The 20,474-nt window shown below is 32.2% G+C and overlaps 3 protein-coding genes across 3 annotated transcripts; 1 reads left to right on the top strand and 2 right to left on the bottom strand.

The window, feature by feature from the left end:
- The first annotated feature begins 6,523 nt into the window (after nucleotides 1–6,523).
- Nucleotides 6,524–8,011, top strand: LOC114747953 (protein TIFY 5A-like). Its single transcript, XM_028936306.1, has 3 exons — nucleotides 6,524–6,594; nucleotides 6,772–6,907; nucleotides 7,834–8,011. The coding sequence occupies exons 1-3, from the start codon at nucleotides 6,524–6,526 to the stop codon at nucleotides 7,879–7,881; spliced, it is 255 nt and encodes an 84-aa protein (XP_028792139.1). The 3' UTR covers nucleotides 7,882–8,011.
- A 4,673-nt stretch (nucleotides 8,012–12,684) lies between these two features.
- On the bottom strand, nucleotides 12,685–14,658 carry LOC114747957 (uncharacterized). Its single transcript, XM_028936314.1, has 3 exons — nucleotides 14,460–14,658; nucleotides 13,433–13,512; nucleotides 12,685–13,091 (listed from the first exon to the last, which is right to left on the bottom strand). The coding sequence occupies exons 1-3, from the start codon at nucleotides 14,577–14,579 to the stop codon at nucleotides 13,022–13,024; spliced, it is 270 nt and encodes an 89-aa protein (XP_028792147.1). The 5' UTR covers nucleotides 14,580–14,658; the 3' UTR covers nucleotides 12,685–13,021.
- Nucleotides 14,659–16,396: 1,738 nt separating this feature from the next.
- LOC114747954 (receptor like protein 29-like) lies at nucleotides 16,397–17,755 on the bottom strand. Its single transcript, XM_028936307.1, has one exon. It carries the CDS (start codon nucleotides 17,753–17,755, stop codon nucleotides 16,397–16,399), a length of 1,359 nt encoding a protein of 452 aa, XP_028792140.1.
- Between the last annotated feature and the right edge of the window lie 2,719 nt (nucleotides 17,756–20,474).

Raw genomic sequence — 20,474 nt, 5'->3', positions numbered from 1 at the left:
TATCTTTTACTATTAATATTTATTATGATATACAATATAATTATTGAATAATAACAAGAGAATAATATTAAATAAAAATTATATTTATAGAATTTAAAATCCAATACATTATACATAAACATCATACAAATTGAAAGATATCAATTACTTGAGCACTCCCTATACAAAAGAGCATTCTCTTACAAATTTTTTGAATTCTAAATTAAAATTCTATTAACAAAAAATTTCTATAAATTTGTTCTTGATCAAACATCATAGTCCAACCTCCTCTTTACCCATCGCTGTCAATATAAAAGTAATGAATGCAATGCCCAAAGAAATCTGGCTTCTGTTGCCTCAATCTACCTGAAAGAAATAAATTGGATGCATGAGAAATAAAATATATTACAATTAGTTGAGTGAAATACTTGGAAAAGCAATACAACAAAACTTGTTTGCATTACTAATAGACAAAGCAATACAACAACACAAAACAACAAAGCATGGTATAAAAGCAAACTGACAATATCAAAGGGATGAGAACAAAATGCTAACATCACAAACAACACCTAGAAGCTACAAATTGAAATCGGCTAACAGGTTGCTTTATTCGGTTGAAAAACCACAAATGAAAACTACTAAAAAAAACAAGGAATAAATCACAATCTCCGTAGGTTGCTCAATTTTTCAAGACTCTAATGAAGCGGTCCTCCAAGCTGATTATCTTCCAAGACCCTATAAACATAAATATAAAACTTATTTAGCTCCAATATCAACTTTCTTTTTCTTCAATTTCAAAATGATATTGGCTTTGACTCCAAAACTTACTCCAAAATATATAAGTACATACATGACAAGAAAGCAAGCAATCAGAAAAATTTGATCAAACAGGGAATCAAGCATGACACAAAGGAATTTTCAAACAAAGGAAATAAGAAATTAGAATTGGTGCAGAAGTCACGAAAATTCCCTACCAAAGCAGAATCTAGTCAAACACACTCATGAAGTTCAATTAATTTTCTAAAGAAATTTTTAAATAAAAGAAGAAAAATTACTGGAAGAGAAACCAGAGTATGATGAGAGGATAACAAGGCAAACAAGAACAATATAATTTGTCTAATGTAAAGCAACATTCATTAATGAAGGCATGCATGTCAATTCTTACCATTCAGGTGATAGACGTGAAAATTCTGCAGATCTCATGGAACGGTGTGCCTACACTGAACAAACTGGGGATAGAAAAATTAAAAAGCATCCACATTTTACAAATCAACTAAGAAAATCTTATGCAATCATAGTCTCATTTCATTGTGCTGCACTCTCTCTACATACATTAATTAAAACATTCTAATTTCCCATATGCAATTTGCTTCTCTTCCTCAATCTCCACTTTTTCATCATCCACGTCATTTGCCATAACTACAAATACCAATCTTCAATAACTGTTAATGTAACAAACTTACCATTCACGAAATGCCTTAAAGCTAAGCTATAAGTTGAAATTGCACATTAGATGGCTGTTGATTTCTCCTTACATTCTGCAAAAATAATGTGATTGTCAAACTTTCTGACAACTATCAAACAGACCTTGGAAGAAGGGGGGAAGTTATAGCGTCTATGGACAATGGTTATGTAGCAGCAAACTAATCAAAGAAGAAATAAGTGCCAAGCAAACAATTAGCCAACTCACAGCCACGTGGTCTATCTTTTGGTCCTATTTTGTGATGAAAAGCAAATTGAAAATGCAAAGTCAAGCAAGACGGAAAAATAACAGCTTAACTAATAAAGGAATGAAACGCAAAAATCACAATTCAATCTTTTGATTTATTAATATTATAATACATCTCGTTCAAAAATTCCTTCCGAGTTTAGCGCACAAACACATATTCATAGTAAATAAAAATTACGGCTCTAGTATATAAAATCTAAATCTAAAATCTACATAAGAAAACCTCCAAAGCTGAAATATCACAGTAGAAGATGATAAATATAAGAGGAATTAGAAGTAGGTGTAAAAAAAATGTGTAGAAATGAGCTCTCAAAACGTTAATAAAGCATATGGGTCGTCTTTCCTACTTGTATGCTTTTTCTTCAGCTCAATTTTGGGACTTCTCTACTTGTTTGGAGTGGTGAATGAAGCTTTCAAAAGCAAGTTTTTAATCGGAATTTATACGATATACTACCTCCGGTTCTTAATATAAGACTTTGTTAACTTTTATTTTGATCCTAAATATAAGACCCCAGTCCGCCTTATCTCTCATATTTATGTTTTTTTTTTCTCCCAAAGTAGTCCTTTATAACAATGGTAGTTCTAACCAATATATTTGATTAGCAAGGATATGTTAGGAAAGACAACACATATTTATTACAAATAACTAACTTAACTTCTTTTCTTAATCCCTTCAAATTAGTCAACTAGCTCTTATAATTAGAATCGAAGGTAGTATGAGATAAGTATCTTAAAAGAGTTTTGTTTCGGCTTACATCGTAATCAGCTCCAAGTTTACTCATATTTGATATCCCGACAAAATCGTCAGTATTTGCCTCAGCCACTTTATTTCTGCAATGAACTAATTCTGATATATCACCATTTATATATCATAATCAGGACGTTGTGCCCAATAGAACCAAGGGAGTATTCCTTGTCACTTTATTAATGGGCCCAAAAAAAAACGATAAAGGAGGATAACTCGTCGCAAAGGCCGATGACGGCTGTTAAAAATGTGAAGCCCACTTCATCAGAATTCTGGGCCACAAACCCAACTTTAAAATTCATTCTTTACTCAATTTTTTTTATCGAAATTAATTATCCGAATTGTGAATATTAATATAATGTTGCTTAAATTAATTGGTGGCAGTTTTTTAGCAGGATAAATAAGGAGTCAAATATTCGAGACGACGAAGTGGCAACAAGCCTCTTCTGAAGGAGCAAGAAGTGAATGTGTATACATACCCACCACTATTTTCCTATTTATTATAAATATTTATACTCCCTCCTTCCTTATTATAAGAGACATTTGATGCTTATGGCATGTTCCTATATAAGAGACACTAAAAGTTGTTTCTACTTTTTGGTGTTGACTTCCTATTTTACCCATATTTATTGTTTCTAACTCATACTCTCTCTCCCTCCCACTTCTCTTTCTTTTAATAATTTAATTGTTCTCTCTCATGCTCTCTTCCTTATTAATAAGGGTATTTTTGGAAAAAAAATGCTTTTTGCACATTGATTGTTCTTAACTAATATTAACTATTTTTTATCAACGTAATAATCGGTTATTCATCTCTTATAATAAGGAACGGAGGGAGTATCAATAAAAAAATATATTAAATTGGTAACTTGTTATATTTGTCCCTATTAAATAAAATGTATTAAAATATGTTTTATATTTTCCTCTCATCCATTTAATTTATCTCTCTCTCATATTTATGAAGTCAACAAGGGTAAAATTAACAAAAAAAATCCCATTAATTACTTTATAAGCGACTGATATTTATGAACAAAAACTCTTTTCACAAATGACATATAAATAAGAGAATAGGGTGGTATATATATAATTGAGATTATAATGTTTATTGTTATGTTAAGTTTCATAATTGAGGTTGGACAGGGAACCAAAGTGTGTTTAATGCATAATGAGTGGGTTGCTTTCTATAACAGAAACCTACATCAAAAATCTGATATACTGTCTCGGATCTAGCTTCGAATAATTAAATCACAGATAATAATTAGTTAAAATTAGTTTGATTCAATAAACATGTTGAAAGTATCTTTAAAATAAGTGAAAAAATGTGCGGGAAAATATGATAAGAAAGATTATAATAAAAAATTAGAATAAATAATTAAAGATAAAATTAAAAAAATTAAATACTAAGATAAAGTTGAAGTTTATAAAATCAAATAAATTATTTAAAATTTTTATTCTCCCTAACAGATTTGTGAAGAAGGTGATTGATTAAGGAGGAGTGAAAATGAGGAAATATCACGGAGAAAAGAGGTGGCTTTACTACAGCGGTAGGGTCACGTGATGTGGAGGACATGGTGACACGTGGAAGCTTTGGTAACATCGCATCAAAAAAACACGTGCTAAATAAAAGCATTTGTCGGATATTATTATTATAAAGACTTCAACTGATTAAAGTGCTACTCTATATCAAGCACATGTAGAAACACAAACACCATCACGAAAATTAGGTGAACCCCACCGAAATGCAATAGCCAAACCCTTCTTTATCCCTCAGGATTACTCCTCCTACGTTTTTTTTTGTTTTTTATGAAATACTCTGTCCTTTTCTAATATAAAAGTTATTTAATTAATTTCATAGATAAGAAAACTAAATCAATTATTTAATTTTAATAAGTGTGACTTAATGTCGCTAAAATATTTGGCCATTGGAATAGAGTGGCGTGCCCCGTTTTTTACTCGCCTACAGTGTTATTAAGCTTTAAAAAAAAAAAACTTCTGAATATGCTTAGGCAACTCCTTTATAATACTTTGTGAGTAAAAATACTCTTAATTTCGTTTTTTCATATGAAGCTATATTGGCACGTTATAAACAGCTGCAATGCTATACTATCTCCGGTCCTAATTATAAAATCTATTTATAGTGTACAAACGAGTTTTTATAATTAGGATCTATGTAGAATAACTGAAACAACAATTCCAACCAAAAAAGCCCATATATTAATGATATGCTTTCTGGTTCTATGTTTCACACAGACCAGAAAAATCTTAAACTGCATTAACTTTTCATTAAAATATAATAATTTTTCAACTTGACTCCCATTTAATATATGCACATTTCAAAAGAATAACTATTGACACTATAATAAATGAATGACAAAATAGTACATTCATACTAAAAATTTAATAAAGTGACTTATAAATAGGATCAAGAAGAACCCTTCTCTCTTGCCTTATAAATACGACCAAAGGGGTTGTTACAGATTTTTTTTTTTAAATTTTACTATTAAGTAATCAAATTGAGCACAATATCTTAGTTATAATTTAGTTAAATGGTTTGGTGAATAGAAAAGCTGCATGATCATTTTAAATCATTTAGGTACAAGTCATGAGATTTGAAGTAAGATAAAGAATAGAAAATCGCAACCCAATTCTGTTTCCTTTTGCCTAACAAAACCAAAGAAGGAATTAATTAATTAATTAAGGCCATAAACTTGAAAACAAAGAGACAGAGAAAGAGAAGGAAAGAAAGAACGACGCACGCAGACTTGAACTGAGAAAAAGTAAGCAAAATATAGTTTGGAAATGATATCCTACCACCAACCAAAACCGAATTAGTGGGTTAAAAAAAAGAACAAGCCGACACATAAAGCCATAAACAATAATCAATCATCAATTAATTAATTAAAATGAAGGAATTATTGACAAGGAGTGTCACGATATTTTAATTTGGAATATAAAATCCCCACCATGTCTACGTAAAAGAAATAGTTTTTGAATATTGTCTGGTCTTTTTATAAAACAAATTTAAAGTATGTCTACAATTATAATCAATGGCTTTTTTCCAATGTTCTTGTGTTAATCGTATGATATATCACTGTATTAATTGTTATTTACTCCCTCTCACTTTATAAATCAGAGTATCTTGAGAAAATAAAGTATTTCTTCCAATTATTAATATAAAAATTATTTGATTAATTTGAATATATTAAAAAATTAAATTAAATTAATTATAGTAAATATTGCGTGAGTTGTGGGAAAAATTAGAGTATTACAATAGGTCTTGTTTGACGAAAAATAGTAATTATGAGAGATACAATGAATTAAGATTTTATAAAGAGGATAGACAGATGTAAAAAGAATTCAAACTCCAACCCACTCAAGATATGAAGAAGGACAGATTAAAACTCATGACTTTTTTAACCACATGGAGACATTTAACCAGTTGTTCCAAGGCTCTTCAACTAAAATCTCGTACCAAAAAATTAAATTTAACCTCTAATTCCCTCTATATTTAGAAATGTATATTTTTTTACATATTTTAATTTTAATTTATGCAATTGAATTAATTATATTTTATAATAAATATTTTCTTATCGAAGATAATTCTATACCTAAAGTGAAGAGTGGAAATTTGGAAAAAAAGAAAGGGGGAGGTAGAGTGAGAAGGTGCGGCGGTGCCGGCAGCACGCAGCACAACGCAAGCACGTCACCGTCATGCCGTCTCATGAGACTTCCAATTTTTAATAAAACAACGTGCAACACGTGCTCCAAATTAATATCCAACCTTAAAAAACACGACAACAAACACACATCTGGTGTCCCTCCAAAGTCGAAACCAAACACCCCCCACCGTTTAACCCTTGTTTATTTATTCTGTGACTCTGTGCCTTGCGTGTTTCCAGGTACTTTTCCACTTTTCCCTAAACCCCCTCCTTTTGTTCTCTCTCTTCATTCTCTCTCTCTTCTTTTATGTATCACTACTCTCATTTCATCCGTCTCCAGTATTTTTCCCCCTCCATTATCACTCCTTCTTCTTCCTCTTGACATCCCCAGGACGACATCGTTTTCGAAGATCGATGAGGAGAAACTGCAACTTGGAACTTCGTCTCTTCCCTTCTCAGGACGATGCCGGCTACAATCACCCCATGTAAGATCATCATCTAATACCCAACCTATTCTCTTACTGATGATTTACTATAATATGCAGCAAATAAATAATTTTTTGTTGTTGTTGTCAATTATATTGCCCGCTTTACATATTAATGAACTGATATTTTTAAAAATGAATCATTTTTTTTAATTTGTTTGAATATAATGGATGAAGAATCATGGGAGGAGAAGGCAATAATAATAATGAGAGCAGTGAGATGATGATGAGTGCAGAGGATGAAGGGCAGCAACAGAAGCTCACAATTTTCTATGATGGCAAGGTCTGCGCTTCTGATGTCACCGACGTTCAGGTCTGTGTCTCCTTTAATTTCTTTCCAATATATATATAGTTCATATCTGAACATGATTACAGAAAGAATTATAATGAGGTCTCAAGTAAAAAAATTAGAAAAACAATTGAAAAACAAGTTCAAAGATTGTCATTTTTATTATAGGATTTATCATTATAAGCTGTTAGATTGTTATTGGGACCTTTTAGTAATTATTTTTTTTCGTGGACTTGAATGTAATTCCGCATGGTTATATTGACTAATTCCTCTTTCAATTAAAATTTGGATAAAAAGAGGTGCCGTTGATTGTTGAGGATTAGATTCGGAGAGATTTGCTTTTGACTGTTATTAGAATATATATATATATATATATAGAGAGAGAGAGAGAGAGAGAGGGGGGGAACGTGAATGAGTTGATCCATCCAGGAGAGGTTGAAAATGAATTGTGAAGGTAGGTGGGGGTGTGTATGTATATATAACATATACATATATATATATATATGCAGATATTTTTGATTTTGATGTGAGGGTTAGAGTAGAGAAAGTTTCAAAGGAAGGAAACTTCATATATGACAATTGAAATCCGCACGCAGACTGTTCAATTCATGAGGAGCACAAGCTGTTCTAAAATATTCGGTGGTCCTAGGTTGCTCATCATCATCAACTACTGTCAAGAACTGTCATTACAATCTTCTTATTATTTGACTGATAATGGATAATAGTAACATTATTAACTGTTAACAAATCAGAGATAAATATTTTTATCCCTAAAATATTATAAAGAAGCAACCATACCTTAGAAATAAACCGCTAGGAACTTCATGATGAAAGTAGGGTCTAATTAGTTTAGGGTGTTTTAATTCTATTCTTTTTATTACTAGTGTAATCATAATTTTAGATTATTATATTATTATTAAAGGATAATTATAACATGAATAATAATGCAGGCGAGGTGGATAATGAAGGAGGCGAGTAAGAAATGGAGGAGAAAATGAAGAGATCATTATCACTTCCCTCATCATCTTCAATCTCTGCAAGTCAGATGTGTAGCCCTAACACTGCACTTTCCATGAAGAGATCTCTCCAACGTTTCCTTCAGAAGCGAAAGGATCGTATCCACGAATCATCCCCTTACCATCCTTAATTAATTAAATCCTTCTATCACGTTTATATATATACATATATATATTAATGGCTTTGTATATATATTAATTATGAATCACGTAGTACTTCTTCACCAGCCAATTGTCACTCTCACTTTGGCTTTTTCTTCCTTTATTCATTAATAGATTCTCTCTTTGTTTTTTTGTATTTTATATATATATATATATATATATATATATATAGACAGTTTTCTGGACACTACCATCGATCTAGCTTATTATCACCTTTTTCTTCCTGCTTTATTCCTGTCCTTTTTCTCTCTTTATTCTTGTAATTAACAGTTAAATTAAAGCACGTTTTGATCTACATAAACTATGAATATATGCATTGCTTTGGACTGGGATTAGGGATCCTCGATTAAAGTTTTCTCCTTTTTCTTAAAAAAAAATATAAATATCACGTTTTTTTTCACGTGCTGCAAAAAAAAAAATATATATTTTCCTGCATATATGGGTATATAATAAGCTTCATATTACTCCTCTAATTTTATTTATAAGTCACTTCCAACATGTTTCACACACATATACTAAGAAAAACCTTAAATTTTATTAACTCTTATTTAAAATTTAATAACTTTTAAACTTTATCCCTGTTTAATATACATCATACCTTATATAAACAAAATCAATACAATAATAAATAAAGAGTAAAATTATACATCCATATAAAAATATTTCTTTCAGTACCCTATAAATAAAACAAAAAAAGATCTTCTCTCACTGGCCTATATATATATTAGGGATCCTCGATTAAAGTTTTCTTCCTTTTTTTAAAAAAAAAAGTAAAATATCACGTTTCTTTAACGTGCTGCAAAAAATATATATAAAATATTTCCTGCATATATTGGTATATAGTAAGCTTCATATTACTCCTCTAATTTTATTTATAAGTCACTTCCAACATGTTTCGTACACATATACTAAGAAAAACCTTAAACTTTATTAACTCTTATTTAAAATTTAACAACCTTTCAACTTTATCCCTATTTAATATATATCATACCTCGTATAAATAAAATCAATATAATAATAAATAAAGAGTAAAATTATACATCCATGTAAAAAAGTTTCTTTCAGTATCCTATAAATAGAACAAAAAATGTCTTCTCTCACTGCCTTGTATATAAATAGGACTAGAAAAGTATGTGCTATTCTATAACAAACTCTCATTATTAATATTATTACTCCCTCCGTTCCTTATTATAAGAGATGAATAATCGAATTACGTTGATAAAAAAAACAGTTAAAATTAGTTAAGAACAATTAATGTGTAAAAAGTATAATTTTTTTTCCAAAAATGCCCTCATTAATAAGGAGAGAGAGCATGAGAGAGAACAATAGTAAATTCTTAAAAGAAAGAGAAGTGGGAAGGAGAGAGAGTGTGAGTTGGAGACAATAAATATGGGTAAAATAGGAAATCAACATAAAAAAGTAGAGACAACTTTTAAGTGTCTCTTATATTTAGGAACATGGTATAAGCATCAAATGTCTCTTATAATAAGGAACGGAGGGAGTAATATTTTAAAATGTACTTAAATCCTCATTTGAATTGAATGAAAGTATATTAAGGTTATAAAATTAAGAATCTAAAAGTCTTGTCTACACTACACATGTTGCCATTAGGGGTTGAGGGAATCGAATAATGGTGCGTGTAAAATATGTGATTATTTTAATGGCACTCTAATTGATTGAATCTTCTGGTCCTGGATTAGCGCCACACAAAGACATATAGACCTGCAAGTGATTTGTCTGATTAACAACATGACCAATCATTATCAATTGATGAATTAAATTTCGTCTACTTTTAAAAATGATCGAAACACACTCGAAAAACATGTGATTCAACCACCCCGCCACCATTAATATATCATCAATAAATTTGCACATATATATATACATATATATATCAGGTGATATACCTTTTTTTTTATTGAAAAAAAAAATCAGGTGATATACTTCTCAGCTCTTTTAACCACACATGAAACGAGAGATTAATTATATTTTTGTTAAGCAATCTACTCGTATAACTTATGCATTTATGTGTTATAAATAATTACAATTTAAATTCATGTACACATGTTGATAAAACTACTAAATAACCTAAATTACAACAAGATCCAATAATAACAGAAGACATCTTTATTTTAAAGGCTAAAGTATACATCTAATCCTTTAACTTTGTACAAGGTTTCAATTTAGTCCTTTAATTTTAAAAAACATGCATTTAAGATCTCAATATGTTTAACTCTAAAATCATTAGGCTTCAGTGATGATTTTTTGTAATAATCATGAATTTTTTGAAAATTAAAGTTAATATGTTAGCATTTGAGAATATTTTATTAACATTTAAGATCTTAGTATCATCATTTTTTTTAAAAAAAAAAAGGGTTAAAAGACCAAATTAAAATCTTATATAAAGTTAAAGGACTAAATGTATACTTTAACCTATTATAAAATATCGTCAAATTTTAATTCCACCTATTAATATTATTATTTTCATGAATGAAGGATAACATGATATAAAAATAAGAAATATTTTACTAAAATTGAAATGGATTTTAATTTGAGCCAGAATTGAATGTCACAAATCAACTATTGATGATATTTAATTAATCTGTATGAGAACATATATGTGAGTCACTTTGCTAGTTTAGTGAAATTTGTGGTGAAACCAGCATGAAAAGGATAGTCAAACGTGATGGTTGGATTGGGGGGGGGGGAATAATTCTATGCATCTACTTATTGAATTAATTAATAAGACCTAAAATCATAATGACTTTAACTTGATTTTTCACTTCTTCCAGCAATTTTTTTTGTTGACCAGCTCTTCTTCCAGCAATTAAAGACAGACTCCCATAAATAGGACATTTCCACATGTTACATATTTTCTAATAACAAATTGTGAACCGTTTTCGACGTGACGTATATACATAAAAGATAAAATCAAAATTAAAGTATATATGATATCAAAATATCATGTTTGGCTGGTCAAATAAATGTTTGTGTTTGGTTCTGGGGAATAGAAAATAAAAAATTACGGTTGAAAAGCCGCTTTGATTAAGAGTAAGTGGGGAGGAAAAGTTTTACTTTTTGAGAAGTACTGAAATTCATCTTGTTAGGGTGGCTGGGAGTCTTAAGTTCTCGAAGATTAAGACTCACATGCAAGAAGAAGTTGAATCTCAAGGTGAAAATAATAAACTTTAAAAAACATGCATTTAAGATCTTAATATGTTTAACTGTAAAATTATTAGGCTTCAATGATGATTTTTTGTAATAATCATGAATTTTTTGAAAATTAAACTTAATATGTTAGCATTTGAAAATATTTTATTAACATTTAAGATCTTAATATCATCATTTTTTTTTAAAAATCAGGGTTAAATGACTAAAAATATACTTTTTAAAGTTAAAAGACCAAATTAAAATCTTATATAAAGTTAAAGGACTAAATGTATACTTTAACCTATTATAAAATATCGTCAAACTTTAATTCCACCTATTAATATTATTATTTTAATGAATGAAGGATAACATGATATAAAAATAAGAAATATTTTACTAAAATTGAAATGGATTTTAATTTGAGCCAGAATTGAATGTCACAAATCAACTATTGATGATATTTAATTAATCTGTATGAGAACATACATGTGAGTCACTTTCCTATAATTGATTACAAGTTATTCCTCCGGTCTTTAATATAAGACCTAATTGTTGAGTTAGTTTTAGTCCTAAATGTAAGACCCATTTCTCATATTTATCAATTTTCTCTAAATTACCCCTATAGAGACTCCCTCAACCATAATCAAGTAGTAGAAGAAGATTAGGTATTAAGAAAGATGATTATGATATTTTAAGAAAAACATGTGACATTTCTTATAATTAACTAACTTAACTAACATCATTAATATAATCAAATTAGTTAAATGGGTCTTATATTAAGGACCGGAGGAGTATCAAGTCCAAAAAATACTACTTGTGCACATTCTTATAATTTTATTTATAAGTCATTTACAGTATGTTTTATTAAAATTAAAAAAAATTTCATTAACCTTGTTTTAAAATTTATTTTTTTAAAATTTTACTCCTATTTAATATATATACTTTTTTTTTTTAATGAAATAACAGTTTACACCACAATAGCTCTAATTTATAATTAGGACTGGATGGAGGAGTGACTTGGCTTCATCATTGTCGCACCATTTGGGCGGTTGGCACATCCCCATTCCGTGCGTATCTATGACCTTTTTGTCTTTTTGATAACATAAATGTGGGGTTTCCACTTTCCAGTACTGGCCAAGACTATCATGGCCTGAGAGGAATGGCTCCTCGGATATGGCCCTTGTGGCCTTGAACATATTGGAAATCTAAATATCCCGATCAGAATGAAACTAGAAATGGGGCATATAATTGGGTGTTGAGATATATTTGAGTTTTGAACAAGTCATTGAATGGGATTTTCCTAGTATTATTGCCAAAGTTAGGAAGAACTACTTCACTCAACTCTGCAGCTTACATGTAGTCATGAGATGCACTGGGTGAGGGTGAGCCATAGGATTTATGTAGTTCAGGGCTTTTAATTTGGGAAAAATATGAGGCTTGCAATATATGACATCCAATGAAATGAACTCGAAATAAAACCGGTACCATCAAAGATTTTTCATTAGATTATCATTGGCAAGTTTTATTGGGAAAGCAAGTTCCAGCAGTAGAACAAATAGGCACAGGGTGTCTAGTTTGTATTCAAGAAAATAGGAGAGGTGTAAAAACTGATGCCCCCCCCCCCCCAAAAAAAACCTAATTATACGACATTTTTGCAGTCAAAAATGAAAAAAAAAAAAAAAAAACCAGTAGCTTCACTGATGCCCGAACTACTTGAATTTTCATCCACAATCAAGCAGCAGTTGAAATTTATGGATCTCATAAGAAACTCACGGCCGAACTTGTTCTTAAGGCCTTTGTAGAAGCTTCACTACTCAAGTTTCACCTCTCTCTTTGGAGGATCCAACTGCAAATAAGTATAAGGCTCTGTTGGTTCTTCCCTGCAATTGCCAAACATGTCATAAGCAGTGCCATAAAGCGAAAAACATGATGTAAATGGAAAAACTTCATGGCAAAGACAAGAAACGTAAATATGAATTGAAATGTGAAGGGCAGTCTCAGCCCTTCAAGCTAGCACTGCAAGTTTCAAGAGTTCTAGACTTCTAGTTACTATTAATTGAGCAATTAGCAGATGGCACATACTATATAACACAAGCACACGTTACATATCACTAGTGATAGGTTTCTGTGATTTGAATGTTCAGGTAATTTACAAAGTCAATAGTATAGCACAAAAGGATGTGCTAAAGGTTATATTTGTCTGGGGGGGGGGGGATCTTACCCAGGTTTTGAGCGCATGCACCGCCAGAAGAGCTTGAAAGGTCCGGGAACTGTCTTGAATGGGTTTCCCTCAAAGCAAGCCTAACGAATAAGCAAATGAAATGAGCTCTGTCTTAGGCTTGAAACTCACATGGCAATAAGGAGGTTGCGTAAAACAAATAAAGAAGATATGAGAAAACTTGTAAAATCAAAGAGAACATGCAGAAATTGACACATACTTCAAGCCAAGAGAAAAAATTAATCAAAACTACATCCAAAGGGATCAGTTCGGATTTCAGATGGGGATGATTTTTCTCTTAATTAACCCGCCATAATTTTATCTAGGGAGCAATCCAGGAGTAAAATTCTATACGCACCAAACCAATGCCAGGAGCGTGGCCTTAAAGATTAACTAGGATTTATTAGGAGGTATAAGCCCTGGCTAAGTAGCTAACCAAAGTCAAATGCATCTGACACTAATTTTGAATCCCATATGTGAATTCTTTTTGTTTCTTTCCCAAGCAAGCTGTTTACCATCTTCACTCTATCATGTTTTGGTCTCTGCTCTATTTCACTGCAAATGCACATCTAATGATCTATTTGGGTAAGGGGAAAGGGAGGCATTCCCTTCCTGCCCCCTTCTCTCCCATAGACCTTGTGGACACAGGATCTATCATCATCTCATTGCGAAAATGCAGACTGCAAAATAAGTCAATCAAGCCCCAAAACAAAAATTTCGTTGCATAGTTTACAAGGACTATTGCGAGAGACAAAGATCAATAAGAACACCATCAGCCCAGCGGAAACTATTCGTTCGTTTCCCATAATCTGCTATGTGAAATTCACTCAAATGTAAATGCGAGAGCTAGTGATGAGACATTAAAACATAACGTCCCCAAAACCAAAAATCAGTAAAAAGCAAATCCAGTAAACTTGAAAATTAAAAGGAAAATGCAAATCCCAATTGTATCATTAGCGATATAAAAGCACTGAATCAATCGAATAAAGAAAGAACGTGAAGCATGGAGAAAGGGTTTTGTAAATCGTACCTGAACGACATCCTCAGCTCGGTCGTTGCATCGGTGAGCCTTAGGTTGACGATGGTTTCCTTCTGAAACTCCCCATGGACTCTCTCTCCTTGGGACGGGCCTCGTCTCTGTCTCGCTCATCTTCCCCTTTCTTCTGCTTCGCTTTCTTTCTTCAACTGCGAGTGGGAACCGCAGTGTTCATGCTGTGAATCCGCTTGGGGGATTCAGATCGCGGTCCGCTGACCTCCGTAACGGTGTCGTTTCATTCTTCCTTCCGAGGACATTAAAAAATACAAAAGGAAGCAAAGTATGGGTCGGGCACCTCAACATGACATATGAACCCCAATGCGGAAATCGTGGCCATTGAACTAGAAAAAGGGTGGGCCGAGCCCAGGATAAAGGTGGGCCCATCGGGGCTCCGGTCCAGAAGTCCTGATACTTTAGATTTAACTATTTCTTTAGCTCAAATTCAAATGACCGAAAATAAATGTTTAAAAGATTAAAAGAAAATATTTTAGATTTCAAATTAATTAATAAAAATACAAGTCTTGAAAGAAGAAATATACATTTTAAAAACATTGAAAACCGGAAATTAAATACTATTTCAGGTTAAAAAAAAAAAACAAAGAAAGAAAACGTTTCCAACCAATTGCTAGTTTGAAGTTGTAGGAGGAGACAAAAAGAGTAACGGCTATAATTGTTTATTGAGTCAGAGATGACAAGTGAGTTTGGGTAAGAAGAGAAAGATCAAAGAGGCCTTGAAGAGGATGGAGAAGTAATGAGAGGATTTTTTTTTTTTTTAATTTAGAGGCATATGTACTAATACCTCGTCACAAGTGGGATTGTTGAATTTGCGGGGGTGACTTTTTACTTAGAAGAATAGTTTATGAGGTCATCAGCTAGGAGAAGAAGGGTTTTAGAAGGCAAGGAAGGAGAATTAATGTGTTGGAGCAGAGAAATGCGTTATAATTTTTCAAAATACCAGCACTTCTTAAATCTGTAATTTCATCAGTAGGATGTTTTGAGAAGTTGTTTTTCTTTTGTTGTTTCTTGTAACTCTGTTGAGTTTAGTACACAGTTTTTCACTTGAAGAAGAAGAAGAAGAACAAAAGTGGTATGAATAGCAAAACACAGATTTTGTCCAAGCAAAATAGGAATCTTCTGAATTGTGAGGTACCACATTATTAAATTATTTCTCCTGGTTTTCAGGCTGCTCATGCAATAAAGCGTAGCAGACAGTAGGTAAAAATTGGGACCTGTTCTTTAAGATTCTCTATGTCCCTCTCCACACCCAAACAGTGTCTCAAACTCAAAGTGAGCATCTCAGTCCAAAAAAAAACAGAAAAAAACCTCAAAGTGAGCATCTTTTTCATTGAGCAAGCAACAATAATGTGTGCCTGCTTCTTAAATATCAGAACCGACACTTCTGCTTCTCCTTCCCTTCCTTCCCAAAGGCTGCTCCACACAGTAACACACTCCTCCCAGTTCGACAGAGACAACACTTTACTTGAGACTTGGAAAGAAGGACACTTGACAGCTTTTTCCTTAACCTCACAAAAATCAAACACAACAGTCCAAACTTTAATCCCATCTCATCATTCCCCTTGCAACCAGCCATGAACCATCACAGTACTGTATCTTTATGCCAATTTTGCAAGATTTCACTTCGTTTGTAAACTATTCGTGGATAATTCAAAACCCAGCCACAGCTGGAGGCCAATATTAGGACTTAGGAGGACTTACTAAAAGTTGTGTATTTTATAATCAAGTCATACTTTTTAGTGTGCTCTATATAGCAGATAAATATCTTTATATACAGTCTGACCCAAAAAAAAATCTTTATACACAGATGATGCCTGACAAGAAAATGACCTATGAATATATCTTAATGAGATAAAGATTCAGTATCCAAAGATGGATTGAGTCAAGCATTTCATAAAAATATTAAGTTTTGAAGGTTACAACAAGAAGAAAAAGGAGTAGATGACAAAATTAGTAATTAAAGCGAACAGCGTGACTTCTAGATGCAGCCATGATGATGAGAAGCTTGAATACTGAGTTGGCTTCATTTCTGCAGGGTCCTCTGGAGGTTCATCAGTTAAGGATTTTCCATTTCCGGGTTTTGAGCTTAAACAAGCAGGGATTTCCAAGTATGATGAGAGATTCTCCTTGTTTGGCTGATGGCTTATGCATAGCTCACTGTTTCCTCTTATATCCAACCTTTCGCCAAGCTTCTCAATGAAATCATCAGGAAGTTCTATGACTCCACTCAGCTTGTTGTGGCTCAAATTTAGCTGATCCAAGTTTAAGAGTGATCCTAAACTTGGAGGAACCGGTCCACTGAGACTATTGTTATCTAAGGAGAGAGCAGTTAGGTTCTTCAGGGTAGAAAAACAATTGGGTATGCGGCCAATCAAACCACACCCTGAGAAACTCACTGATTTGAGGTTTTTAAGGTTGCCTATGAACAAGGGTATCCTTGCTTTTATGGGGTTACCATCAATGACAAAATATTCTAAAACCTCTAAACTGGATAGCGTCTCCGGAATAGGCCCGCTTAGAAAATTATGACTCAGATCAAGCAATACTAACCTCTTGAGTTTTCCCAAGTCGGAAGGTACTTCACCAGTAAGCCTGTTAGAATTCAAATCAATCTTCTGCAGATCTTGAAGTTTCCCAAGAGAAGAAGGCAAGTTCCCTTCAATCTCATTCCCACTCAGGTCCAAGATAGTCATACTCTTCAAATTACCAATGTCCTTAGGGATTGGACCACTTAAGTTATTGTAACTGAGGTCAAGTTGCTCTAAACAAACCAACCCACCAATCTGTGGTGGGATTTGACCCTGTAGGTTGTTTTGGGACAAACTCAAGACTCCAAGTCTGGCAGCCTGTCCCAAACTTGGAGGCAACTCTCCGGAGAGGGATGGGTTAGATTGCAAAGCTAGGTGTTCCAAGGAAGAGAGAGATCTAAAAAGTGTAGCGGGTAGTGTGACTGGGGAAGACACAAAGCAATTGAAAATTGAAAGGGTTTTCAAATAAGGTAGTTTCAGCAACGACACAGATAGGTAAGCAGAAGATTTACAAGGTGGAGATACTATATCAGGACCAACGTGGATCTCTGTGACGTGAAATACTTGCGGGTCATCATCACTAACCTCGCATTTCACACCAGGCCATGGAGTGTCCGTACAAGGTTGTGGATGCTCTTGGACCCAGTCGGGGTCCTCTAGAAGAGCACCCATCACTTGCAACAGTCCCAGTAATTCCTCTTCTTCCATTGCCACTTCATTTTTCAGGACACTGACCCCCATTGCCATCGCTTCACCAGTAAACAAAAGGAGCCCAACAAGAAATAGGTGCACAGAAGCCATTTGAGAGAATGCCATACCGCAAGGTGGTTCAAGTTGAGAGTTTTGGAGATTATGGAGACAACAACAGCCCAGGTTCTCATGAGCTTTATGGAATGTCGCTGATGGCAAAGGAGAAGAACGTGAAGCGAAGTACTTTGTGTCATTGTTTGTGTCAGCGTGAATGCTGCGAAGAGAGACCAAAGCTGTCGCGTTTGCTTCCCACAAATTGCAATTTTGAGAGTGACAGTGTGAGTTTGCGAGGGAAGGCGAGAGAATCCGGGGAAAGAGACAATGGTCATAATAAGCCAATACTGTAACAATTTAATATGGATTGTCATTTGTCAGGCAGTTCAATTTTCAATTAGTCGATCATCATTAAGCTGGTTCAATCTTTTTCTTATTAAACAAGTGTCTTCGTATATTCTTGCTATATATTCAAGGCTTTGACCTTGTTATGTAGCTTCAAGATTTATATTCCTCCGGTCTTTAATATAAGACCTATTTAATTAATTTGATTAGATTAAGAAAGTTAGGTAAGTTAGTTAATTATAAGAAAAATAATACATTTTTCTTAAAACACCATAATCGTCTTTCTTAATACCCAATTTCCTTCTTCTATTTGATTATGGTTAAGGGAGTATCCATAGGGGTAATTTAGAGAAAATTGATAAATATGAGAAATGAGTCTTATATTACGGATCAAAACCAATTGAAGAATTAGATCATATATTAAGGACCGGAAGAGTATTATCAATCTCCCGCATTTCAAAAAAGACTCATCCTCATTCATCCATCCCCACCATAGCACACGTTATTTAGCATGGCATTATTAGAATATTTTCAACCTACTTTAGGATTGAGACTTATTTTTGTTAAGTCGGAGCGTTAAAGTTAATTGATATTTGAACTTCTGCTTTCTTCTGATGAAATTAATTACCATCCTAATTAACAGTTTGTTAGTTTTTTGCCTTTTTTTCTTAGTTATTTAAAGCAGTTTATGTTCTTATTATCTTATTGTAACTTCTTTTCTTACACATCGTTTTATTTGTTTTTCCAAAAACAATAATTAATTATTTAAAAGTGACTAGTTATTGTCAATTTTAAGACAAATAAAAATTGCAAATGCGTTTTTGAATTGATTAAACGTACTTAAAATATATTCTTTTATTTTGCAGTTCGAATGTAATGCCATTCATGTTGACAATGTTGATTATTCAAGTGATATTGGGTTTTATGAGTTTGATTTGTTCATAAAAATCCGAATGTGTTTAATTTACGCCGGTTACGGCCTTTCAATTAATCAACAGGCAGCTTCAGATAGCTCCTCGTACCTGTTCATCTCCTTAAACACATCACCGGGTACTTTACCCAGAGACGCAGTAATATGATCATACCGCTCATGCTCAGACCCCAAAGCCTTCCCCACGAACCTCTCAGCATTATCGTACTAGCTCCTATATCTAATATAAAAATTAATTTAACATTTAATTTATTTTTTAATACAAAATTTTAATCTATTTTATTTTTCATATTTATTCATTTTTTTAAAATAGTTTGCACATGTTAAATATTTCATTTAATGATAGTTCTAGTTAATATATATTATTAATAAGGGTATTTTAGGAAATATAACATTTATTTATTATAAATAACTAATTTAGTTAATTTTCTTAATCCAAATTAATTAACTAGGTTTTATATTGAATATTGGATGTAGCATTTCTAATGGTTCAAGAGTTTGAATGTTGTTACATTCTCAAAACTCAAACTGAAAACCTTATACTCTATTAAGCTAATTGAATACTACCTTCAATCCTAAATATAAGAACTAATTGATTAATTTGAATGGAGTAGGAAAATAAGTTAAGTTGGTTATTTGTAATAAATAGGTATTGTCTTTTTTTAAACATTCTTGCTAATCAAGTTATTAGCCAGAAGTCTAGAATTACTATTATTAGAAAAACTATCTTAAAAAAATAAATAAATATAAAAGACAAAATAAATTGGGTTCTCATATTTAGCATCACAATAAAAATCAAATAAGGAGCAGAGATAGTATTAAACAGGTCTTTCTTTTTCCATCAAGTTCTTTAGAAAATATAGAATATTACTTCTTTTGTTAACAAGACTGTTGTTGTAATTAATTAAAACAAAAAATTATAAATAAAAGCTATTAAAATATAATATATCTTTTTTTTAACCAGGGAAATATAATACTCCTCCTGTCCTTAATATAAGACCCATTTAACTAATTTGATTAGATTAAGGAAGTTAGGTAAATTAGTTAATTATAAGAAAAGTGACACATTTTTCTAAAACACCATAATCATCTTTCTTAATACCCTATCTCCCTCTTTTACTTGATTATGGTTGAGGGAGTATTCATAGAGGTAATTTAGAGAAGATTGATAAATATGAGAAAGGGTCTTATATTTAGGACCAAAAGCAACTCAAGAATTGGGTCCTATATTAAGGACGGGAGGAGTATATCTTTGTCACCAAACTTTTCCCCTCGTTCAAATTCTGCTTGTAATTTCTTTTTGTTTTTTGACCGGAACAATTAATTTCTAATAAACGAACACTTATAAAACATACTCACTTGTAATTTTTTATATTAATTAAAGTTTAATTTCCTCATATAGAATCAACGTATAAAATGGCAAACGGGACCGGTGGGCGGTAGCAT

Source organism: Neltuma alba, unplaced genomic scaffold (genome assembly GCF_004799145.2).
Source record: "Neltuma alba isolate B1F8T4 unplaced genomic scaffold, ASM479914v2 tig00005519_pilon, whole genome shotgun sequence".
In the NCBI taxonomy this organism is placed as follows: domain Eukaryota; kingdom Viridiplantae; phylum Streptophyta; class Magnoliopsida; order Fabales; family Fabaceae; genus Neltuma; species Neltuma alba.
Note: the sequence above shows the minus strand (reverse complement) of the source record. Positions and strands in the feature narration are given on the sequence as shown.

Coding starts and splice junctions, on each gene's coding strand:
- LOC114747953 (XM_028936306.1), top strand. CDS start 6,524: ATGAGGAGAAACTGCAACTTGGAACTTCGTCTCTTCCCTTCTCAGGAC. Junction 6,595..6,771: donor GCCGGCTACAATCACCCCAT/GTAAGATCATCA, acceptor TAATGGATGAAG/AATCATGGGAGGAGAAGGCA. Junction 6,908..7,833: donor CTGATGTCACCGACGTTCAG/GTCTGTGTCTCC, acceptor ATAATAATGCAG/GCGAGGTGGATAATGAAGGA.
- LOC114747957 (XM_028936314.1), bottom strand. CDS start 14,579: ATGAGCGAGACAGAGACGAGGCCCGTCCCAAGGAGAGAGAGTCCATGG. Junction 13,513..14,459: donor GAGCTGAGGATGTCGTTCAG/GTACGATTTACA, acceptor CTTATTCGTTAG/GCTTGCTTTGAGGGAAACCC. Junction 13,092..13,432: donor TGCATGCGCTCAAAACCTGG/GTAAGATCCCCC, acceptor TGGCAATTGCAG/GGAAGAACCAACAGAGCCTT.
- LOC114747954 (XM_028936307.1), bottom strand. CDS start 17,755: ATGGCAATGGGGGTCAGTGTCCTGAAAAATGAAGTGGCAATGGAAGAA.